The following is a 23,921-nucleotide window of genomic DNA, read 5'->3' on the forward strand; positions in this document are numbered from 1 at the left end:
CTGGACATCATCCAGGAAACTAGAGTGTTGAGCTGCAACTACAGTAATAAATAGCTTGTTATTAAGAATGATAACAAAATATTGTCATCCAACCAACAGTCTGAAACCTAAATATATCTTATTTTCAATAATATAAAAGAGAGAAAAGCAGAAATTCCTCATATTTGACAAACTGGAACCAGTAAATGTTTGGTATTTTGGATGCTTTGTTAACATTAATTACCAAAATAGTTGGTAATTCATTTTCTGTCCCTTAACTGATTAATGAATCGACTAATTATTTCAGAAAATGTCTTCAAAACCTGTTTGTTTTTATTGTTGCTGTTTAATCATTAACCCCAAGCAATAGTTAACCTGACATATTCCTAAAGCGTGTATAATAAAATGGGATAATTGATCTGGTGGTTTGTGCCACCTGCGTTGTAGCTGCAGTTCTTGTTCTTGAAAATGATAGCAAACGTGAACCTTCATTTCTGTTTATTTTACATCACTTAGGCTACAAGATTAAAAAACTTCAGCCTCAGGTGGGCCACATCAGAATGGAATCAGATACTGGTCTCTCAAAGGAGAGCTCAATTATTTTTTAATGAACACTTTCCCCTCAGGTAAAAATGTCTATTACAGGATGGACTGGACACCTTCTCCTCGGATATAAATGTCTCAATCACAGGAGTGAGAGGAGAAAAGTACCAAATCAAAGTTGAGGATATGAAGAAACTCCTGAGGGTCTGCTGTGAATAAACGGCTTCAAACGGCACAGTTTGTTGGGGAACAGCTGTAATCCTGATGCAACAAGACTTAACTTCAGAGTGAAATAATAAAACAGCAGGGTATAAATTATCACAAAACAAAGAAAAGTTTTCTGGGTTTCTGACGTAGTGTATGACTCAGATCTTAACTTTCTATCATGATTTCAAACTGTATGATAATTTATTCCCACCAGTTTAACAACCAGTCATTCAAATGCGTCACAGATGGCAAATGAAGAGGACCTATTGAAAGCGGCGTCTCACCCGCAGTGAGGGAACACTGAACCCATGCAGACATCTTGTTATTCATCATGTCACATGCCTGGGCCTCAGCCTATGCCAAAATAGGGAACAGTAATAAAAAGAGAACATACACTCACCTCACAGCTGGATGGCTTAGCAGGGCTGAGAGTTTGGCACAACTAAAATGTCTGGCATGAAACTCTTACTGAACTGGAGCAGGTATTGACAAGCGGAGGCAAGCCTTCCTACATTTCAAAGAGAATTTGTCTGCCTCCCAGATATGTTTCATTTTGAGAGTTTCAACACACAGTTTCAACTATGTCGATTTTCTTACTCTCAAAGTAATACTGATAGACCATGTTCACTCTCTGACTAAAGACTAAAACATAACATTAGTGTCAATATTAAACTAGTCACGCATTGCCAGACCACCACGCTGTGGTGTGGAGTGAGAGTATATATTCTTTTTTAAGATTTTTTTTTTTGGGCATTTTCGTCCTTTATTTTTGACAGGACAGCTGAAGACATGAAAGGGGAGAGAGGGAGAGGTGGGAATGACATGCAGCAAAGGACCGCAGGTCGGAGTCAAACCCCGGGCCCACTGCGTCGACGAGTAAACCTCTATACATGGGCGCCCGCTCTACCAACTGAGCTAACCGGGCGCCTTGTGGAGAGAGTATTAAAGCAAATTGACATGCATGTCCTCAGCAGCAATTTAGCTTGTGATGCTTTAAAATGAAACATGTTAACTCATGGCCCAATGTCAAAGTTTACATTTGTGTAATGATCACTTGAAGTAAAATGCGATTTTAATCTGAATTAGAGAATTGCCTTGAAAGTTTGTACAGATGTATGGTCCCCAGAAAAGTCCCAGTGACTTTGGTGATCCTCTGATTTTTCATCTAGTGCCACCAATAGGTCAGTTTTGATTTGTAAAATATGTCGGTTTATGACTAAATACCTGCAAAATGCGCTGTGCCTAAGTACAGCCTCACAGTGCTGCTACCAAGGCTGTAGATTCTTAGTTTTACATGCCCGAAGAGGTAAAACCATCCAGTATTTAACAAAATAGCAAAGATGTGAGATATATCTGGAAAAAAATTTTTTTTTCATGTAGCAGATTGATTTCTTAGTCTCTCCTAAATTTTTAATCATCCCATGAACCCTCAGAGTTTATGACACCTTGGAGGTTATGAACTTTTCAGGTTATTATATTATTCCGTCATTGCTACGGCAGACTCTTAGACTTTTAGTGCTTTAATGTGCTCATATTATGCTTTTTGGCTTTTTTCCCTTTCTTTTATTGCGTTATATATCTTTTTTGTGCACGTTATAGGTTTACAAAAAGAAAAAGCCCACCCCAAAGGGACTTACCATCTCCAACAGAAAACACTGTTCACAAACTGCTCCAAACAGCTCTATTGTAGTCCAGCCTTTACTTCCATGACAAACGTGCGTCACTTTATAACACACATTATAATGCTCACCAAGCTGCTAGCGTGGCACGCCCTCATACTCTGCTTCTGTCTGGGTAGTAGTCCTTACCTAGCTACTGCACTTGTGTGACTCCCAACAAAGATGGAACAGAACTGACATGTCTCACTCTGTTGCTAAAACAGAGAGCTCAACACACAGGGTGAAAAGAGGAGCTGCAGCAATGTGCAGTACAACAAAAATATGGTATTTTTTGAAAGTTATACCATGTAAACCTATTATGATATAACCTCTAAATACAATTATGAACCAGAAAATGTTCATAATATGAACAATTTAAGTGGTACCTGCATAAAACATGATCCTAGTAAGTTCCACACAGTTGTGTAAACATTCAATTTTGGGGAAAATCCTTATTGATGCAACAGCCTCTGTGTTGATCCACATCCAAACCAGGACAACGATAAAGAGATTGGATGATTTTAACAGTAATTTATTGTAACATTAACACATTTCCCACAAACCTCAGCTGCAGCTAAAGCACACTAGAATGTGTTCACACAATGATGGGTGCACAGCGACCATCATCAAAAACACATCATTATAACAATCATTAAAAGTGTCATAGTTATCATCATAAATCATTTTTAACAGTTAGTGTCATCACCATCACCAGTCACCCAACATCACCTCACAATAATCTCCTTAATATTCAAACAGAAAGTCTTAAATGAAGCAGACTCCACTGAAGTCCGCAACACAGCAAACTTGGGTCAAATTTAAGCATTTGTTTTGAAGCACCAGCTGGTCGGAATTTACTTCTCAAGGACAATAAATAGAGTCTCAATCAGAGAGAAGTAAAATGACTAAATACTGTCCTGATCATCTAAACCTTCTGGTAATTATCTTCACAAATAACATAAATCCTGTTTCACAAAACAGGTTTACAGAGTTACCCAGGAAAAAAGACCTGTCCTAGGTTTTGTTTAACTTAGTAGATCTGCCCGTTGCTGCAGCAGGTCTGCACAACTTAAAACAAATACCTTGAATAGTTTGCAGATGCTCACCATTTGACCCTAGTTTGCACCATACTGCACATACCGGAATCACATCCTACAAAAACAAGGGCACTGCCCCACTTTTCTTTTTAATGTACAACACAGACAACACACACAAGTGCTAAGATGTACAGTGGCAAAGGAAAGGTGAGGTGATTTTATTTTTGCTTGTTCTTTTTTGCTGCTGTAGATTTACCAATTTTCTACCCGATTCCAAAGTATTCTGTAATAATCACTTTTGGCCACTGCATGGTTCTGCTCGGAGGGCCAGATGGGCTTTATCAAGCACAACCAAAGCTGGATTTAAAATTATAGCTGAACCAGGCTGCACAGACATACCCATGCACATGCCCACCCACCCACAGACGCATCCCTCAGTATGCTGGACTTGGCTGAGTGACCAGAGCCTCTTAGAGCAGATTCTGCAGGACTTGTGTCCAACTAATGATGAACAAGAGCACTTGAGGCACGTGGGGCGAAGAAATAAACATGGAGGGAAATTATCAGTCTTTTTTTTTTTATTATGTAACATAGTGACAGCCTTGGGAATGCCAGTAGCACAGGAATAGCATATTTATCCCCAGTCCATCCCTCCATCATCATTTTCCTTGATAATTTTCCAAAACATAGCTTGACTTAATTTACATAAATTATATGAATTAAAATAAGAGAGGCAGTTAGTCTCTGTAAAAAGAAATGAGTAATAATTCATATTTAACCTCTTGGATTTTCACATCTGAGAAGTTATGCTTTTACAAATAGGAGATCTCCGCCTCACGAGGCTATCTACTCAGACGGCATTAATCAATAATAAAATGTAATGTTCTTTTGATTTTAAGACAAAATGATCAAACATCATGACTGAAAGCAGAAAAGAACTTGAACTGAAGTGGACAAAAAAAAACCCCACAGGTATAGTGAATGCTGATGGCTAGCATACTTGTGGTTTTGGAGCAAAAACTTAAACATGAGCCAGCATAATGATAGACTTATTTCTTTTAACCCTTGATAATCTATATAAAAACATGTAAGTCTTTACTCCATCAGTAGCAGCATATTTCTGGACAACCTCCACCTCCAAACACACCTCCATCACGCGTGGGTAGGCTGGGCAGTTGATATGGACGGGCAGCCTATAAACTACTTTTTGATTCCTTTAGTTTGTTCTAGATGACGGATAATCACTGGTGCACATAGAACAAGAGTTTCCTTGCAATGATGCATGACTGAACGGACCTGCAGAAGGAACCAAGACCCTGGTCTCAGAGAGGAGTAAAAAGTGCTGACAGACTTAACAAGTTCAGGGTGGCTTGCTGGCCAAACGAAAACCAAAAAGGGAGCAGAGTGTTGTCAATCACATTCCACACACAAAGCTAAGCCAACTGTACAGCACAGAGAAGACAAGTGACCAGTAGACCAACAGAGAGGGGACGTCAGGTCTGAGAAATCTGGAGCTTGATAAGGAGAGCGTTGCCCCCTGGGAGTGTGTGCAAGGTGGGCCTTGGACTTTAATCACTTTTTTACATCACTGTCAGAGACCCCAAAGGAGCCCAGGGGTCCCACTGTCTCCATTTAGTGTGGGCCATTGTCGTATGGCCATTTCAAGTCACGCAACAATAACAGCTCAGGTTTTAAGAGCAACATCAAGCACAAGTCTTAACTGAACTGAAAGAAATAACATTTCAAACACCCTATTAAACATTTTCAAACTGATTTCTTAAACATCTTTTTAAAACCTACACAAATCCTGTGAATTATCTGTCAGGACAATCACGACCACAGATGTGTGTAGCTCTTAAAGGCGTACAGTGTTGATTCGCAGCGGCTGCACGTTCTTGCCGTTGGCGTGGCTCTGACCAGGGCTGAAGTAAGGGAAGACCTTGGCGGGGAATTTCTCCCGGTAGGTGTAGAGCCAGGACATGTCGTCGGCATTGTAGAAGATGAGCAGGCCTTTGTGGTAGTCCAGGTACACCCCCACCTTCTCCAGCTTGCTCTTTACGTTGAGGCGGGTCCACGGCTCGGTGCAGGCGCTATACTGGTTGCCGTCGTGCATAACGATGCAGTAGAAGCCGCGGCTGGGCTGGATCTGGATGCTGCCCTTGCGGCTGACTGTCTCATGGGCCACACCAATCATCCACTGGGTCTTCTCCGACACCATCACCTCCCAGTAATGGACGCCCGACAAGAAGCCCTCCGCTCCCAGAACAGACACCTCCACGTCAAAACGGCGCGGGGAGTCCTGCAGGGGCTGCGGATGGAGATTCCCGTAGGCCACTATGGTACAATCGTCTGAGAGGATCAGTCTTTGATGTGCTGTGATAGGGTCGAGGGTCAATGCTGCTGGCACTGAGGAAGACGAGAAAAGGGAAGAGACCGTTTTAGCACAAAGAGTCTGCATTTATCTCACTTTTAGATGTAACACTGTGGACAGAAAACAGCAGATACACACAGGCCAGTCATCGGTATGAGAAAGTAGGAAAAAACAAAACATTCATCAATATGTTATGACTTAGCTTGGCCAAACAGAAAAGCGAGGACTGCAGTGTCATTCTCAGCGCCTCATTTTTCTTCAGATGCTATGTGAACAGTTTAATGCTCCGGCTGTAAGTAAATACACCCACACTGCTCAGGTACTTTACAGGAGAGGTGGGGTCAAGGTAATGAACTGATCTCTGAAATGCGATCAGTGAAAAATATTTCATCACAGGCAGCAGATTAAAATCCCTGTCTGGTTGGAAAACATACACTGAAAACGTTACGTGTTGACCAGGAGGTCACTTCAAAAGGTTTTTCCCCCCTAGGTTATATATATATATATATATATATATATATATATATATATAACCTAGGGGGGAAAAACCTTTTGAAGTGAAGTGACTTTTGAAGTGACAAGTTACTCTGGACTGATCGCCCTACTGTGGACAGTTTTCATCGGAAATTTCTGTAAAGGAAATATCCCCCCTGTGTATTATCCAGAGTAAAGACATTGTCAATGAAAATAAGACAGAAGACATCTCTAAACCTGGACAAATAAAACCCAAATTATCTCACTGCCAACATTCCACTAAAATGAATGTGTTTTTTGTTATTTGGATGAACTCACACTTTAAGACCAACAACCCAGTAGAGACATCACCAGTACTGTACTGCCAGAGTTAAAGGAGGTGATTAAAGCCATGCCCTGTAGTAAAAGATGAACTGCGACTCAACTCTTATTTCAGGAGAATGAGCAACGAGTGTGGCTGCGAGTACACGCGATAGATTTTTTTATAATATGTTTTTACCGTCATGCATAAACTAGAATCTTCAAAGTCCCCTCCAGTCTTATATGGTAGCTCATTCTGAGCAATATCAGACCACAGGAAGAGTACAAATAATACAGTGAAGCAGAAATGACAGCAATGGGAGGAGCTGCTCCAGCTCGCGCCACAGGCTCCAGGCCCGTAGGAGGCTCTCTCACTGTGCAGTTATGTGGTTTTAGGGAGGGAGAATTTGCACCCATGTCTGCTTATAAGGGAACCATATCAGGCTGAACAATAACGGCTTGTTCTCTTTGCTCTCAGATCCTCTATATTTGTATCAGCTGGGATAAATGGAGGTAAAATGTTTGGCACCCGGCCAGCGGACAGGACAATGCCTTCTCCAGTCAATGACATCTCCAGTGTTTGTTACAATCAAGTCATTAAAATTTCATAACCTGAGTGCCTCTTTGTATCATACAGAGAAACCTGCAAGCGTACACACATCAACGAAGAAAACCATTTTTCTTGCTGAACATAAGGGTAAAAAAAAAAAGCACAGCGTCTAGTAGTTATTCCCGCTAACCCATCAGCGACAGCGAGGGATGAGGGACGATGGGAGGAATGTCTTTATTTCGTCTCTGGAAACCGCTGGTGATGGATTGTAACCAATTGTTCCATTTGGCAGCCAGTCGAGGGAAGCCAAACAACTGCTTGGCCTCCCCTCGGTAGGCAGCGGGCTAAAATGGGAGATTTGATTGAGGGAGTAAAAAATTCCTCAGCACATTAATTTAAATAATCTCCTGTGAGTGAGTGATGGCTGTAGGGCAGAGGGAGTAGAGCTCCTCTTGGCACTGTCAAACACAGAGGTGCATCGCCGCCCTCCAGGTCGACTACCATTTCTCACGAGGAGGGAAAAAAGCACAAAGCACCCCAGCAATCCTAATTCAGGGAAGGATCAGTTCCTGCACTCCGTGTTTCTGTGTCAAACATTCAGCTACTGAAGGAAAATTAGATAATCAACCTGTTTTTAAAGGAACAGTTACACATTTAGGAAAATATGGTTTATTTGCTCTCCTGCTGAGAGTTGATTTAAAGACTGATACCACTCTCCCATCTGTCTGTGATGCTAAATATAAGTCTACATCCAGCTAGACGATGGTTATCTTTGCTTAGCATGAAGACTGAAAACATGGGAAAGCAGCAAAGTATGGCTTTGTCCAAAAGTAACAAAATCCTCCTACCAGCATCTCTAAAGCTTGCTAAAGAAACAACAATTTGTGGTTTTACATAGGCACCCGGCCAAGGAATACACTGGCTCATAACTGTGAGTCATATCACAAAAAAAAACAGGAGAGATTATGGGCTCTGTCTTACACATGGCGCAAAGCACAACAGTCATTGCTAGTTTCAGATCAACATTGTCATTTTCACACCCAGCGCCCACAATGTGTAAGAAGCAAATGTACTTGCGTTTATCTGTGCAAACATAGGTGTGTCTTAAAATGAGGTGTGGCACATCGTTGGCACGTAGAGATCAGAGAGCGACTGTGTGCCATTGACCAATAAAAACCTGTTCCAAAGTCAATGGTGCAGTATTTTCCTGCTATTTGAAGGACACATTATTCAGATAGTAAGTGATGAATGAATTGCAGTTATATCCACGGCCCTGCGGTTAATCCACGGATAATTAACATTTTGATTAATAGCAGATGTGGGTGGGTGAAATGTTCATGTTTCAATATGCATTCATTAAAGTGAATTTGACTGACAAAACATTTTGCGTTGCTGAATTACCACGGTTACCACACCACATTCACATTTCTTGGCAAAGACCTGCCCTACTTTACCTCCGGTTGGCTAGAACTCGTTGGTCGGCCTCATACCATTGGTAGGTAGAAGTACGATGATGGTTAAACCCAGTGCATCAAAAACAAATCCCATGTGGACTTTTAAATTTATTTATGTACTTTTTATCTTTTCTATGATATAGTCACACGCCGGATATCCGTCACCACGCCAGAGTACTTTAAGCCCTTGGCGGAGAGTCTGCTGCTTCGCGCAGGAGCAGATCCTTTTCCTCAGCAGAAAATCGCTCACTTCTCCAATTTCCCGAATCCGCTGTTTATATAGCAATGCGCCAGGTGCAGGCAAATCTGGCTTTTAAAAGGTAATGGGAGATGACACTCTGATTGGTTGTATTCATGTTATGCACAAAACACACCTATGATTAGTTAAGAGAGTAAACACAACCCCTAAACCCATTGCACCTTACTTTGCACCAAGATAACGCACTGTTTAACTAGCAAAAGTGGAGTTGGACAGGCCCTAAATGCACCTGCGCCATGCACTTAAGACCATGCGCTCTATAGATAGGTTTAAATTATTAAATTAAATTAGTGAGCTTTAGAGATGCTGGTAGGTGGATTTTGTTACCTTTGAACAGACTAGCCGTTTCCCCTTTTCCAGCCTTTATGCTTAGCTAAGCTAACCGCTGCTGGCTGTAGCTCTACATTTAACACACAGACATGAGTGATATTGATCTTCTCATTTGACTCTCAGCATTAAAAGCAGATAAGCATATTTGTTAACCCGTTCCTTTATCACCTGCAGTGCTTTACACTAAATGACGCTCTATATTTACTGAGCAGCATGTTTGCGTTACATCCATCTCATGTTCCAGTCATGTTCACATACCTGGTGAGATGTCCTGGAAGAGAGACTTCCATATTGTGTACTGTAAGGGCCCCATGTACTTGGATGTCGGGAAGTCTTCATACGTCAGATTGGTCTCATGTATCTTCCCTTTAATCCTAGACAGAAAAAAAACAGATCAATAACAGTCTAAATCCAATTTGCCGCTTTTCCCCAAATAATACTGTCTGTTGTTCAACCCACAACGTCGACGTTTCACATACTATTATTCTGGTTTGTGTCTTTGAAATGTGCCATTATTGAAATTAAACAGCTTCATAAATCTCGAACAATAGAGAAGAACGTATCAGTGAGAGAAGGGGTTCAGCTCTAACACCATTACAGTATGATTCAATATGAACCTCCACATGAATCACTCAGTGCACTCCTACATGTAGTCCGAGAGTTCAGACCAGATATTGGAGTGAGTTGTTTACCACATTGAAATCCTGAAAATAACACTGCAGTATGTCGAAAAGGGGACCTTGTGGAGAAACATCCAGTTATTTGTGGTGTATTGTCAGACAATGAGGAATGAAAATAAATGAATGTTTCTCTAAGTACCATTTATGGTGTGTTCCAACAGTACAATTTTTGAATGAGTGTTCCTTTGCCAAAGTGTGACTTAAGGACAGTGAAATAAAATAAAATAAACATAATAAAATGAACATTGATCATACCTGCTTGTCCATCATATTTACATACATTTACAATCTCTTCTAAGACATATCATCATCCACCTCCAGTTTAGATGAAATAATACTTAAAAAAATGTTAATATTGTAAATTTAAAGATACATAATGTTTAATTCCAACACTCTTGCAAGCTCTATATTCAACCTCATTAATCAGCTTTAAGCTATTAAACCGTTCAATTAAATCGTCCTCAAGTACCCCTCTTCCCGATTAAACACTACAGCTGGTTTATTTCAGGCCTAATACACCATCTGTTCAGGGATTATCTGATGCTGTTGCTCAAATCTGTACTTTCTACAAAAATGTAAGCAACCTTACGTTTCGCACCAACAGAACACACATTTGGCATGTTGTGAGCTATTATCATTATAACAACTATAACGGCAAATATGTTGATACAAGACTTCAAGAGTTGATAAAAACCTGATCCTTCTTGAAGATAATGTGTTTACAACCACATTTTGTTTATCGGACTGCAGTGATGACACTGGGACTGCTTTAGCAAACTCAGAGCAGGTGAAGCACCTCTCAGATGTGACGGCTACTCCCTCCAGGAAGTCGTGTCGTTCCGTCTCGTTAAGGCGCTCTTGCAGGATCTGGATGCCCTCCTTGACGTCGCGCAGCTGCTGGCTGTAGCGCTGGATCTTGTGCTCAATGTCGGCCAGCTTGCGGGCAGTGTCCATCTCCAGCTCTTCCAGCATGCTCTTCTGGCGCTCGCGCAAGAAGCGGTGAAGGCGCTCAAATGCGTCGCCGATGGTGGCGCGCAGACTCTTGGCTGAGGACTGAAAAAAAGAGGCAAAAGAGTGTTTATACCCTCAGCCGGGCTATTTATAGCGGTCATTACACAACTCTGAAATAGACTTTGTACTGTAGTTAGCTGGGTTTATTGAGTGTTACAGTCACAATAGCCTGACTCTTAATTAGACAAGGGTAAGCAATTCAAGGACTAGCAAAGTGCTCTAAATTGTGTTAATATTACATTAACATTCATTCATTGAATCAGCTTGTACATGTATTGATTTTAAGTGGCTCTCTGAACAGTGTGTGTACAACCTTCCACTGAGAAAATATAGCGTTGACACTGTTTTAGTGAGGAGAAACACACAAGTGTATACTGTTACAGAAATAACCCAAAAAGATGACCAGGATGGGGTCCCAAAAGACATCCTGCCTGTGAAGACGGCTGATTACAAGACTGGTGGACTGGCAGAGAAGCTCAAGCTATTACAGACCAAAGCAAAGACTAGACTTCATTCATTCATTTTGTTGTCCGAACAGTCATCGTTTCAATGATAAAGTTGAGCTTGTGTTTGTACACAGATTAAAAATAAAATGAAATCTGCCTTTTAAAAAGGACAATTCCGGCATAAAATGAACCTAGGGATTAATAATATTATGTGTACCTAGTCGAACGTTCTCTGGGATCTGTTTTCATGCTAATCGAATGTGTCTCTAGCTTTTAACAAGACCCGCAAAACTGGTGATTAGCTTGTAATGCTAGCTTTCGGGGCAGAGGGTAAATCACTATTTTCTACCACTAACAAGGCTTAAAATAGCACCACACTTAAACGGTAGCATAATGAGGGTCCCTACATGCAAACCGAAGCATTGAGAACTTTGTAAGTGTACAGACAGTTTATTAAAAAGATAAATTTTAAAGACAGTCGCGTTTGTGTTTTGTTACTTGTTACTGGTTGCACGGCGTTCGTGGTTCGACTGCTCATGACTGTTTTCCAAGATGGCGGCCGAATGTAAGTGTAAACACGAATGCTACTGTCTTTATAATCTATCTTTTTAATAAACTGTCTGTACACTTACAAAGTTCTCAATGCTTTGGTTTGCATGTAGGGACCCTCATTATGCTACTGTTTAAGTGTGGTGCTACTTTGAGCCTTGTTAGTGGTAGAAAATAGTGATTTACCCTGTGCCCCGAAAGCTAGCGTTAGCGGCTAACCACCGGTTTTGCGGTAGCTTGTTAAAAGCTAGAGACGCATTTGATTAGCATGAAAACAGATCCCAGAGAACGTTCGACTAGGTACACATATGTTATTAACCCCTAGGTTCATTTTACGCTGGAATTGTCCTTTAAAGAGCACCTCAGAACAAGAGAATATTAATGAATCATAGTGAAATTGATCTAAAAAAATAATTTTATGTGAAACTAGTTTATTTTCTCTGTCGGGAATTTCAACCATTCCTCTGATCTTTTCAGGATTTACAATAGGATCTGTGATCTGAGGTTTAATTACACTTTCAAATTCAATCAATCCCCTTCAAACAGCATGTTCCTCCTGTTCTCTCAGAGACCGGTGGCAGGTAATCTTGCTCTGCTTGTGGGAAACTTTTCAGACAACTACTTCTCTCCAAGCATGAGAGCTATGACATTAAGGTGGGCTGTATCCCCAGCCCTCCTACCTAGTTAAGAGTTAAAAACCAATGGTGTGGAGGAGGAGGAGGAGGAGGAGGAGGCCCAGCTATCAGTCTCTCAGTGACGTGTTTGCTGCTTTGGCCCAGCAGGCCGTGATGGCACTGAGAGGGTGTCTGCAGCCCTTGGAGACAGGAGGCTGGCTACCTTTCAGGGAAGCATGTGATTATGTGGCGAATCCCCGGTGGGAATGTGAATAGGACAAAATGTCTATCCTGCAGACGGAGACCAAGCACCCACGAGCCTAGGACTCAAATTGCAGTGCAAGACAGACACATTCATTTTAAATGAGAGTCGGGCTGCTGTAGTGATTCCTTAGCAAAAACTGAAACACAACACTACAAGGGAACTCCACTGATTTTACAGATCAAAGTCTGTTTACAGGTACACTTTGGGAAAAGACAGACTTGTAGCCTCTCTCTAGTATTTTATTTATTATTCTTATTTAATTGCCGTGTTTTCTTTTCTGTTTTGAAGGAGATATTAAGTACCTCTCTTCTTTTTCATATATATATATATATATATATATATATATATATATATATATATATATATATATATATATACACATACACACACACACACAGTACTGTGCAAAGGTTTTAGGCAGGTATGAAAAAATGCTGTAAACTAAGAATGCTTTCAAAAATGGAAGTGTTAATAGTTTATTTTCATCAATTAACAAAATGCAGTGAATGAACAGAAGAGAAATTACATTACATTATTACATGTCATTTAGCTGACGCATTTATCCAAAGCGACTTACAATTGCTATATATGTCAGAGGTCACACGCCTCTGGAGCAACTAGGGGTTAAGTGCCTTGCTCAGGGACACATTGGTTGATGTATTGCAGTGGGAATCAAACCCGGGTCTCCCACACCAAAGGCATGTGTCATATCCACTGTGCCATCACCACCCCCAGAAATCTAAATCAAATCAATATTTGGTGTGACCACCTTTTACCTTCAAGACAGCATCAATTCTTCTAGGTACACTTGCACAAAGTTTTTGAAGGAACTCGGCTGGTAGGTTGTTCCAAACATCTTGGAGAACTAACCACAGATCTCCCGTGGATGTAGGCTTCCTCAAATCCTTCTGTCTCTTCATGTTATCCCAGACAGACTCGATGATGCTGAGATCAGGGCTCTGTGGGGGCACTGAAGATAGTTCTTAATGACCTTGGCTGTATGTTTGGGGTTGTTGTCCTGCTGCAGAATAAATTTGGGGCCAATCATACGCCTCCCAGATGGTATTGCATGATGGATAAGTATCTGACTGTATTTCTCAGCATTGAGGACACCATTAATCCTGACCAAATCTCCAACTCCATTTGCAGAAATGCAGCCCCAAACTTGCAAGGAACCTCCACCATGCTTCACTGTTGCCTGCAGACACTCATTATTGTACAGTTCCTATGTTTTCATGCATAGTTGAGTTGCTTGGCCTTGTTTCTATGTCGGAGGTATGGCTTTTTGGCTGCAACTCTTCCATGAAGACCACTTCTGGCCCGACTTCTCCAGACAGTAGATGGGTGTAACTGGGTCCCACTGGTTTCTGCCAGTTCTGAGCTGATGGCACTGCTGGACATCTTCCGATTTTGAAGGGAAATAAGCTTGATGTGTTTTTCATCTGCTGCACTAAAGTTTCCTTGGCCGACCACTGCGTTTACAATCCTCAACGTTCCCTGACTTTTTGCAAGTGTACCTGTAAGAATTGATGCTGGTTTGAAGGCAAACGGTAGTAACACCAAATATTAATGTGATTTAGATGTTTTTTTGGTTGCTCACTTTGCATTTTGTAAATTGATAAAAATAAACAATCATTATTTATATTTTTTAAAGCATTCTTAGTTTACAGCATTTTTTCCACACCTGCCTAAGACTTTTGCACAGTACTGTATGTTAGTACTAAAAGCTGCTGAAACTGAAGTCACAGCACTACTGCACATGTGAAGAAAGCTGTATAAAAGGCTTTTGTGGCTCTAGAGGGAGCTGTGCAAAATCATATCAAAAATATCTGGAGGTGTGGAGTTATAACGAAGTGAGCTTACCAGACCTCGGTAGCTCCTCATCTCTGCTTGAAAGTAGAGGCTCCATTAGCCGCTCCTAACGTAACACACCTACATTTCCAACCGAACTGTCGGCGGTACAGTTGCATTGTAGGCAATGTAGATGCCAGGTTTTCCGACAAAAAAGAAGAATTTGTGGAATAAATCTGACAACATTTCTGGCTCTGCTACATTGATTGAATTTTTAACTGTCCATCGTGAGTCTGACAATGTTATAGAAGTGCAAAGCTACTGTAAATAGGTGGAGTACTCTTAACAATTGGGTAAAAACACAGAAGAAAAATATCTTCAGGCAACCTGAAATTTAGATAGATGAAGAAATGCAGGGAGACGTTTCATTCTCAGCTACCTAAACGCATCAATGAAGTCACAGTGTGGCTCTCTTCCAAGCAGAGCACTCAAGAGCAAATGGATGTAAATCTAATGAGATCAGCTCATTCCCAATGAGGAGTGGGTGCGGCTGAAAGGCCTACATCTAGCAGTCAGACTCAGTCGATGGACAGCATAAAATGGACAGGGCCTGGCTCTCTCTGGCAAAAAGACAAGTGGTGCTGTGACGTCGGACAGCAGGTACAAAAACAGGAGAAAGAGAAATGTGCTCCCTAAATGACAAATAACGCTGACGGCTGCGACATGGTCTCTGCCAGAGACCCTTCCCTGGTCAATAGCTTCAATGTCACTACAGGAGAGAGGAGAGGAGGAGACGTGCATGTGTGTGTGCGTGTGTGTGTGTGGAGGTCGAGGGACTGACATATTGAGTGGATGCTCATGGTTCGCTGATTAAAACAAGGTCACAGGGATCAAACAGCCGCTCAATAAACCAATTTTATGTGTCGGAATTTAACTGTCAGTCCAAATCAGTTTGGAAGAAAAGATGGATAATCAGTGACTGAAAGACTGCACAAGTTAAAAAGACCTGTTTTCTTTATGTCCTGCCTGTTCAGACTTGTTTTACTAAGTGAGTATTACTGTCTCATTTGGATGCTTGAGATGCAAACAAGGATGTCTTGTTGAATAAAGATGCACACGGTTCGTTGCGTCTGATATTCGATGCCATTTGTTGGGGTATAACTAATTACTTGTAAATCAAAATGGGAATTCTACGCATTATTTTCTTGTTTCTCGATTAATTGTTGTAAATGTTAACCCAAGCTAGCGTCCTAAAATCGTTTTGTCCAACAGTCCAAAACCCAAAGATAAGAGCTGAAAATGATTAGTCGATGAAGTGATTAGTCTATTGAAAGAAGTAATTTTTGTAATTGGTTGATCGTTAAATTGTTTCGTTTAGATTTTCTTTTTAAAATGTATTTTATGATATTAAAAAGGAGTGTTTTTGGATTTAAAACTGTTCATCAGAGAAAACAAGACATTTGAAGATGTCACTTTGGGCATTATTTATTTTCTGATGTTTTATAGAGTAAATAATCAGCAGATGAATCAGTAGTGAAAATAATCTTTAGTTGCAGCCCTAAAGATGTCTATCATGTTTAGTTTATTACTATTAGTTTACTATCAAATAAGACAAAAAAGCAGCGTGTTCACAATTGAGAAGCTGAAACTTGGCGGTATTCGATATTTTTTGCTTGAAAAAAAAGGCATTTAATCGCTATTGAAAATAGTTGCTGAGTCGATATATGTAATAATTAATTCAACCACAGATTGTTTCAGTTCTAGACCTTAGTGCCAATTAGTACTGAAACAATTAGTCGGTCAACTGATCACTCTTATGTTGTGTATCCAGCGATAGTCTGGCTCAACTGATGTTCATGCTGGGATGAAGCCTGACATCCGCCATCTCCACTATCTAGTTTAAAGAAATACAATTCCCCTATCCCAGAATAGATAAAACGGTGTAGCCAGACCATACTCCATCGCTGACAAAGCGCTGCGGAGAGAGGTCTGGCAATGCGAGACTAATCCTGCAATAATGGCAAACAATCTCCTGGTTCCAGCTCGCAGAATGTAAAGATTTGCTGCATTTCTGTTTCATATAATTGTAAACTGCATATTTTTCAATGTTGGTGGGATAAAGCATGGCTTTACCTTAGGCTCTGGGAAACTGTTATGGCAAACACTATTTTCTGACATTTCTATAAACTACAGTATATAGATAATGAAAAAGAGTTTAGTTGCAGCTGTATGCAGCTGAATAATTGCTGCTGGTGCAAATGTTTCAATACCTTGGTCTCAGTAAGTTGTCTTTGCAGGAGCTGCAGGGCCTCAGTGTGTCCCTTCTCACTGTCCTGCAGGGTGGCCAGCTGCTCCTTCATCTCCCTCTGCAACACAACAAACAGGTCAGTAACTAGTGATTGGAACTCAATGAAACAGAACAGAAGAATTAAGCAATGTTGGAGGAGTTCATAAATGCTGTATGACACTCTTTCAATTTAAAATACTCCACTTCTTTGCTCAAACAATGTCTCATAAACACTGCCAGTTACAAGAAAATAATGCTAATATAGTTGGCAGACAGATATTTTTGCAATTCTATTCTATTTATTTAAATTGTATTATTTGTGTAACAGCTCTCTTTGCTCGGGTGCGAGGCAGCAAAGATTAAAGGCTCAGCTACAAAACAAGCAAGGCAGATGGAGAGGGAGATATGAAAGAGATAAAATGAAATCTCTGGAGCTGTTGGGCTGTGTCAGAGAAAACTGGGTCTCATCTCTAGTCAGGCACACGCTGGCAGAACCTGCACCACTTAGCCACCTCCAAGTCTCCCTGAGGCAAGAAAGGGGCTCTACGGGAGCTGGCTGAGATGGCTGCTGTCACGAATGGTGCAGAGTTTTTGTGCAGGTCCCATGTGCCGACAACACTGGCACACTTTAGGTTTTAGGACAGAAGTGGTTCAGCAGATTCCCTCCCTTAAGTAGAGATTTGTTTATACAAATGTACAAGACTCAAGGTACAGCTCTGCACTTTGTTAATCGGTATTTGGCGGATGTTGTCATACTAAGAAAATAATGAGGAATAAAATGGTAGAGAGTTTGTAATTCAGTGTCTCACTCAAACACTTTTGTTGATGGGACACGTTGGCTTTTTGCGAGAATACCACATCATAGAGAATAAGCAATCATCCCCAGGTACGTTGTGGAAGTACTAACTTCTGTTACTACAATGAACGATAATATACAAAAGACATTTCTAATCAAAAATGACACAAGGATACATTGCATTATGGACCTGACCTTGAAAATCAGACCTGACCCTTTTCAAACTGACATATCTGAGCCTGGACCACTGCAGTATTTAATGAGCTGGAAGACTATAAAAACCTGAAAGTCTTCTTGGTGGTAAAATAGCATTCTGGTAACTATCTAAAGCAGGGGTCTTCAATGTTTTTTTCAGGCCAGGGACCCCTTAGTTGAAAGAGACTGAGTAGGGATCCCCTACTACATACGTATATTGTATAGTACAACTGAGTCAAACTTGGCCGAATAGATACAAATAAATGGTTATTATTTATACATCATGTTTTAACGTTAAACATACCATACATGTACCTTCATGTACCTTGGTTGAATGCACTTACTGGACGTCGCTTTGGATAAAAGCGTCAGCTAAATGACATGCAATGTTAAGTAATGTAATACATGTGGAAGGCAAAGTTAATCCTTAAGCTTAACTGTACTGCTACCATAGTGGCTACCTTACCTATAGTGCACTTATCTTCAATGTGTAAATCTTTTTTTTTTCTCACAAATTGGCCAATTCATCTTTTTTATTAATATGTTGGATTCATATTAATGTATATTTTCAGACATTATATTTTAAAATAACAAACTTTCAAAAAGATTATTTTCCCACATAATTTGGCAGCACTAACTCTGAGGACCGGGTCACAGACCCCCTGTTGAGGATCTCTGATCTAAAGGGTCTGGATTTCTGCTGATTAATGAAAGTGGTAGGTTGATAAACTAAATTCTATGAAAACAAAACAACAACAACTAAACATCAGGGGAATAATGCTGTTACATTGAAATTATACCTTTGTCAGTTTCCAAAAATGTAAACGAAAATAGGGCCTAAAGAACTATTATGCACAACACAGTGCAATTTAAACAGAAACAGAATTGGATAAAAGCCTTATAGATAAAAAGACAATATATGTGTGGCAGTTAAATGGCATCATTGCCTTTGCTCTGGTTTAGGGGGAAACAGAAAATTAAAACAAAGGAGACAACCTGGCCCACCGCTCATTTATTTCAAACCCCCCGTTAAGCCCCCCCTGCAGCTGGTCTCTCCCCTCATGTAACCTGTGTGTCACACAGTGTCACCTCCCCTGACTGCAGCAAAAATCCATCAAACGGAACTGTCAGCTTAGCGGGGTAATATACAACCATCACTCAGCTAGCAGGCTGAAATAAATGCCAGAATTGATCTCCACTAAGAGGAAAATGCATATAAATTTAACCATCTGGAATAGAAAGGACAAAAGGTACCAGCAGAGAGGAAAATAAAAGCCACGAGTCAATTTGTGACGTATTAGAAAAACCTTGACCTCCATCATTAACTGCAAAATTAAAAAGGAGCAAAATGTGGGCTGTTGAAGATGAAGCATGTTTCCTCTCAAGGACAGAAACAGTGGAAAACAATGGTTGGTGCAGAGGGGGAGCGTGACTCTCCATGCTAATGATAGGAGTGCGGCAGGCTCAGCAGGCTCTCCGCCTCATCGCTACACGCTTGTCTGCAGCAGGTCAAAGGCCGCTTCCACACACTGAGAGAGACCAACACTGACAGACTGGCAGAGAAAACATGCTCCTCCACTCTTCTGCTGCACATTGTCTGACTGACTGGTCAGAGAGGGGCAACTTTAACTGTGGCTGCCAACACGGCAATAGACGGATGCATTAACATGGACCCACACATTTCTGAAAATCCAAAATCATCTGCACAATGTTTCTTTCAATAAACAGAATTTTAGATTCACATTGCCTGGGAGTTTTGAATCATCATCGTCTGCATGCAGTTTGTTTATTCCCTTTTTAATATGTTTATTGTTTACGGTATGCACCTAATACACCCAGGCAAATTCGTTGAAAATGCAAACTTGCTTAGCAATAAATTTGATTCTGTAACAAACAGGATATATCTACTCTGAATAGAACTTGTCGCTAAAATTACAAGCACTTGGAGAATGTGTACTTAAGCTGACTTTAAGCAGGCAAAGCTACAAGGAGCAAAAATCAACCTTGAAGAAATTGTCTTCATACACTTCAAGGCCCTAAACCTCCTTCATAACGTGCAATTACATAATCCTTCTTAACCTTCCTGTAAGCAAAAACCATCCTTTGAGTATCCTACAGATGGGCATTTTCTGTGTTGACCTTTAAAACAGAAACTGAGCATAAGCCACAGTTGTGTCCATTACTACACATGGAATTACAGTATATCTGAATTTGATTCACTAGCACTTCGAGGAAAAGTGAGCATGACTGCAAGCAAACCATTATTATGTGACAAAAACAAAAAAAGACTCTGACAGCAAAGATTGTGTGTGCACGCAGTGTGCAAGTGTGTGTTTTTGTGTTGTGTGTGGAGGAGTCTCTCTCCTGTCCATTGCATTTGGCCAACACAAGTCTGACATGACATTTCCCCAGGACGTCAAGTAGCGGGAAATGGGAGTCACGGCTGGGGGATTTTAAATCTAAATGTATTTTTTGTGATCAAATGTTTTTTATTAAACAAACAACATGAACACACTTACACACCTGTTACAGGTAACAGAACATACAGTACATGTAACACCCCTATATATCTAAAATTCATTTCATCCTGCTGTCATTCCCTTATTCCAATTCCTCTCCAGTCAGGTTAGCAGTTCTGGTAGATATACAAGTAAATAAATGAATGAATGAAATAATAGACTGTCACTGCATGATTCTTTAGAAATGTGCATGGGACTTAAAATCCCTCAAACTTTACTTACAGCTGAGAGCCTGATTATATTCAGCAGCTCATTGAGGATTGAAAGAGTGATATTGGCTTCAAACTGCCAGCCCTGATGAAGAGGGGAACAAAACTACATGCAGTGTCACAGCATGAATAATAAAAAGCCTACAGGAGCAGAACTTTCTCTTACAAGCAGACAGGACTAGCTTCCAGTGATTTCATTTCCATGCACTGATGAAAGGAAAAAACATAAACAAATAGCAAAATACATTTGCAACTCATCTACTTACCAGAGGACATACAGAATGCACAGCCAATGTGCTACTTAGACTTATAATTAGTGGGATCTCTTTAATCTGTTTATCATTACAGAGGGAATGCAAACCCCAGCAGAGCCCACAATAACTCAATGAACTGCATGTGATTTTCACATCAAGGACAGTTTGGCATAACCTTCGTCGAGCTGAGGGTGTAATTCTGTCAGGTAGCAGACAGGGTGGGTAAATAGGACGTCAGCCAATAACAAAGCAGTGAACACACTGCAGCCGTTACAGTGAGGCAGTAAGCTTTATGGGCTTGTTGTAATTTAACATGGAGCTGGTCTGAAATATGCCGCCTACGCCCTGCCGACCCTTACACCCAGAAACAGAGTCACAGGGGGAACAACACTCAAGGCTATTGGCTCGGATATTACAAGGGAAGCAACACACAAGTGTGCACCCACACACAAGAACTCTACTATTTTTCTTTACCAATAAGTATCTGTAGACCATAACGGCCAAAATACACACACGTTTTTTTTTTACCTACTACACACACACCGTCTTTGTGATAATGCAGTTGATTACGCAGGATTTAGCTTAGGCTATATTAACTGGTACTGTATGAATTAACTGGAACGTTTTAATTACAGGATCATGAATACACATTGATTTGATTGATTTACTTTAATGTGAAATGTAAAACAGCCAAAAGGTTGCCCTACTGCATCACATTGCCTCTGGTACAATGAGGTATTTATTTTAATCATTTTTAAAAAATATTGTACTGGCCTAGCCATACGTAGCCCTGCATAGAGGAAAAAAATATATAGTGAGCAGTGTGATGCCTGCGCAGCTTCAATGGTCAGTATAGCAGCTTCAGCTCTGCGGCAGACATGTCGTGCCGCGTCCGTGCCCAATGTATTTTTGCCGTAAGGGTGCTTTCACATCTAACTGGTTTGGTTCACTTCTATCAAACTGATTTGGTTTGTTGTGGTGTGAAAGCATCAGTCGAACTCTGGTGCGGTCTTAAAAACCGGGCTAAGACGGCCTGAAAAAGTGGGTCTAAGGGCCAGTTGAAAGCGGACTCTGGTGCACAACAGACCCGACTGCTAATTGTTTAACTTTTAAGAAAGAGTGCTCCCTATCTGTAGGCGATAAGCAATGCATAGTCTTTATTTATGCACATAAGCATTTGGTAACCATGGTAACAATTGGGCCATTCTTCATTTATTTGTCAATTGAGTGACACGTAGCGAACACACATTAACAATCCCTCCACTATAATTTGGTACAAAATGCCTTGTACTTGTTATGTTTCTACCTACTTACCTACCTATATTTATATATGTTATGATATATAACCGTAGGTCCGTGCGCTGATGAAGCAGGATGACCAAACCTTTTCAATCAATGAGTTACGTGTCAGTCCATATGATGTCATTCTTACAGCTCATGGTTTGTTTGAATTAAGCCAACGTGAACATGAACTAAATGGCAACAATGTATCTTCTTTTTGTGTAGTGGAACATTTTCACCAATATTCACTCCTGCTCCATGACATGGGAATTCTGTGATTCCTGGCTGCAGGAAGAAAATAGTAAATTAGTAAACATCAAGAGGAAAGATGAAACATCAACACACTCATTACTAGATTTAACTGAAGGTAAAGATGGCACACACCAACGCAGGTAGAAAGGGAAAGAAGGAAAAAGAGGAGAGAGCCAAGATAAATAATCTGTCGGACCAAAAGTAAGTGGAATTCTACAAAGTGCTGCGTTTTCTAGTTGGGATACAGAAGCTAGGAGTAAAAATACACAAATTAAACCAGCAGTGCACCGTGCAGGTCTGGTTGTCCCAATGATACATGATGACAAGCGACTAGCCTGCGTGTTCCTGTCCTCACAGTACAAGGACCCTTTCACAGCGCTCAATGCCAAACCGATTGTAGCCTGAAGACACTGACACAGTGAATGAGCTAACAGCGGACCTCGCTTATATATACACATTAGTCATCATTGTCATAGATAAGCAAACAGAGGCTGATTTATTTGAGCTGTGTGCAAAGTTATGATAAACTGTGGGCCAAAGGATTCGCGACCAATCATAAATGTTTCACCTGTGTGCCCCCCCCCCTCCAACCAAAACAATAACTTAACTAAATAAAGAAACAAAAAGCAGAACAACAAAAATGCTGTCTCAGGCTGCAAACTCTGGTGTATTGTGTTCCAAGACATCAAACTGAGCTCAAGCTGCGCCTTACATCCCGCAGCCGTGTTTCCTCTAGCATCAGCAGAGCCTGCAGCCTCTCCGGGGGAACGAGTGCGTCCCTGCAGCCTGAGCTCAGCCAGCAGAGCAGGCAGAGGCCAGCTGAGCCGACTGTGCAGGAATGGCTCTGAAGGCTGCAGGACCGAGACACTATTTACCTCCAACATCTGTCCTAGTGAGACAGAGGCAGCTTGAGACAAAAACAGCCTGTACAGTACGTGTGCATCTACTTTCAGTTCTGGACTGATGGAAGATATGAGGGATCATTATTTTTATTAGGTTTGCAAACAACTAACAATTACTTTCATCATTACCTTCCGCCAAGGAGGTTATGTTTTTGGCTTGGTTTGTCCGTTTGTTGGTTTGCTTCTCTGTCAGCAGGATTACGGAAAAACTACTTGCCCAATTTTCATAAAACTAGGTGGAAGGGTGCAGCATGGGCAAAGGAAAAACCCATAGAATTTTGGAGCGGATACGAATCACGGGGCAGATGCAAGAATTGTTTTTCACTCTCGTGAACATTGCGAGATAGGACATTTATGCTGCATTTCTGTGGTGTCAGAAAAATCAGAAACATGAGTTCCTCATTATATTTCATGGCTCATCTGATCGGTTTCTTTTGCTCTTTGTTGTCATACAAATACTGGAAACAGCTATCAACGTGTTGTTTAGACGCTCTGAGCAACAAAATAAAACACAATAGCACATCTTCTTTGTAGTGCCTATGTTGTTTCCACATTTCGACTTAAAGCTCATGAACACACCGAAATCGAAAGAACAACTTCCCAACTCGGGGAATGGGACCATCCGTGGAGCATTCTTAGAGTACCATTCTAGTTGTTGTTTTTTTTTTTACTCATCGATTTAGTGTTGAAAAGATTGATTTAACAATT

At 40.8% G+C, this 23,921-nt stretch overlaps 1 protein-coding gene across 4 annotated transcripts in view; it reads right to left on the minus strand.

Annotated features, from left to right (window-relative positions):
* Nucleotides 1-2,903: 2,903 nt before the first annotated feature.
* trim62.1 (tripartite motif containing 62, tandem duplicate 1) overlaps nt 2,904-23,921 on the minus strand; it is a 41,301-nt gene continuing 20,283 nt past the window's right edge. For 3 of the 4 annotated variants that reach the window (XM_031301615.2, XM_031301614.2, XM_031301616.2), the window contains exons 3-6: nt 16,789-16,884; nt 10,537-10,895; nt 9,421-9,536; nt 2,904-5,830 (exon numbers count right to left, since the gene is read on the minus strand). In XM_031301615.2, the coding sequence (XP_031157475.1) occupies nt 5,280-5,830; nt 9,421-9,536; nt 10,537-10,895; nt 16,789-16,884 (1,122 nt within the window). In that variant the 3' untranslated portion in view covers nt 2,904-5,279. The remainder of the gene's footprint in view (nt 5,831-9,420; nt 9,537-10,536; nt 10,896-16,788; nt 16,885-23,921) is intronic. The other variant, XM_031301617.2, reaches the window with a different exon arrangement.

The sequence above is a fragment of the Sander lucioperca genome, chromosome 6 (assembly GCF_008315115.2).
Source record: "Sander lucioperca isolate FBNREF2018 chromosome 6, SLUC_FBN_1.2, whole genome shotgun sequence".
Taxonomy (NCBI): domain Eukaryota; kingdom Metazoa; phylum Chordata; class Actinopteri; order Perciformes; family Percidae; genus Sander; species Sander lucioperca.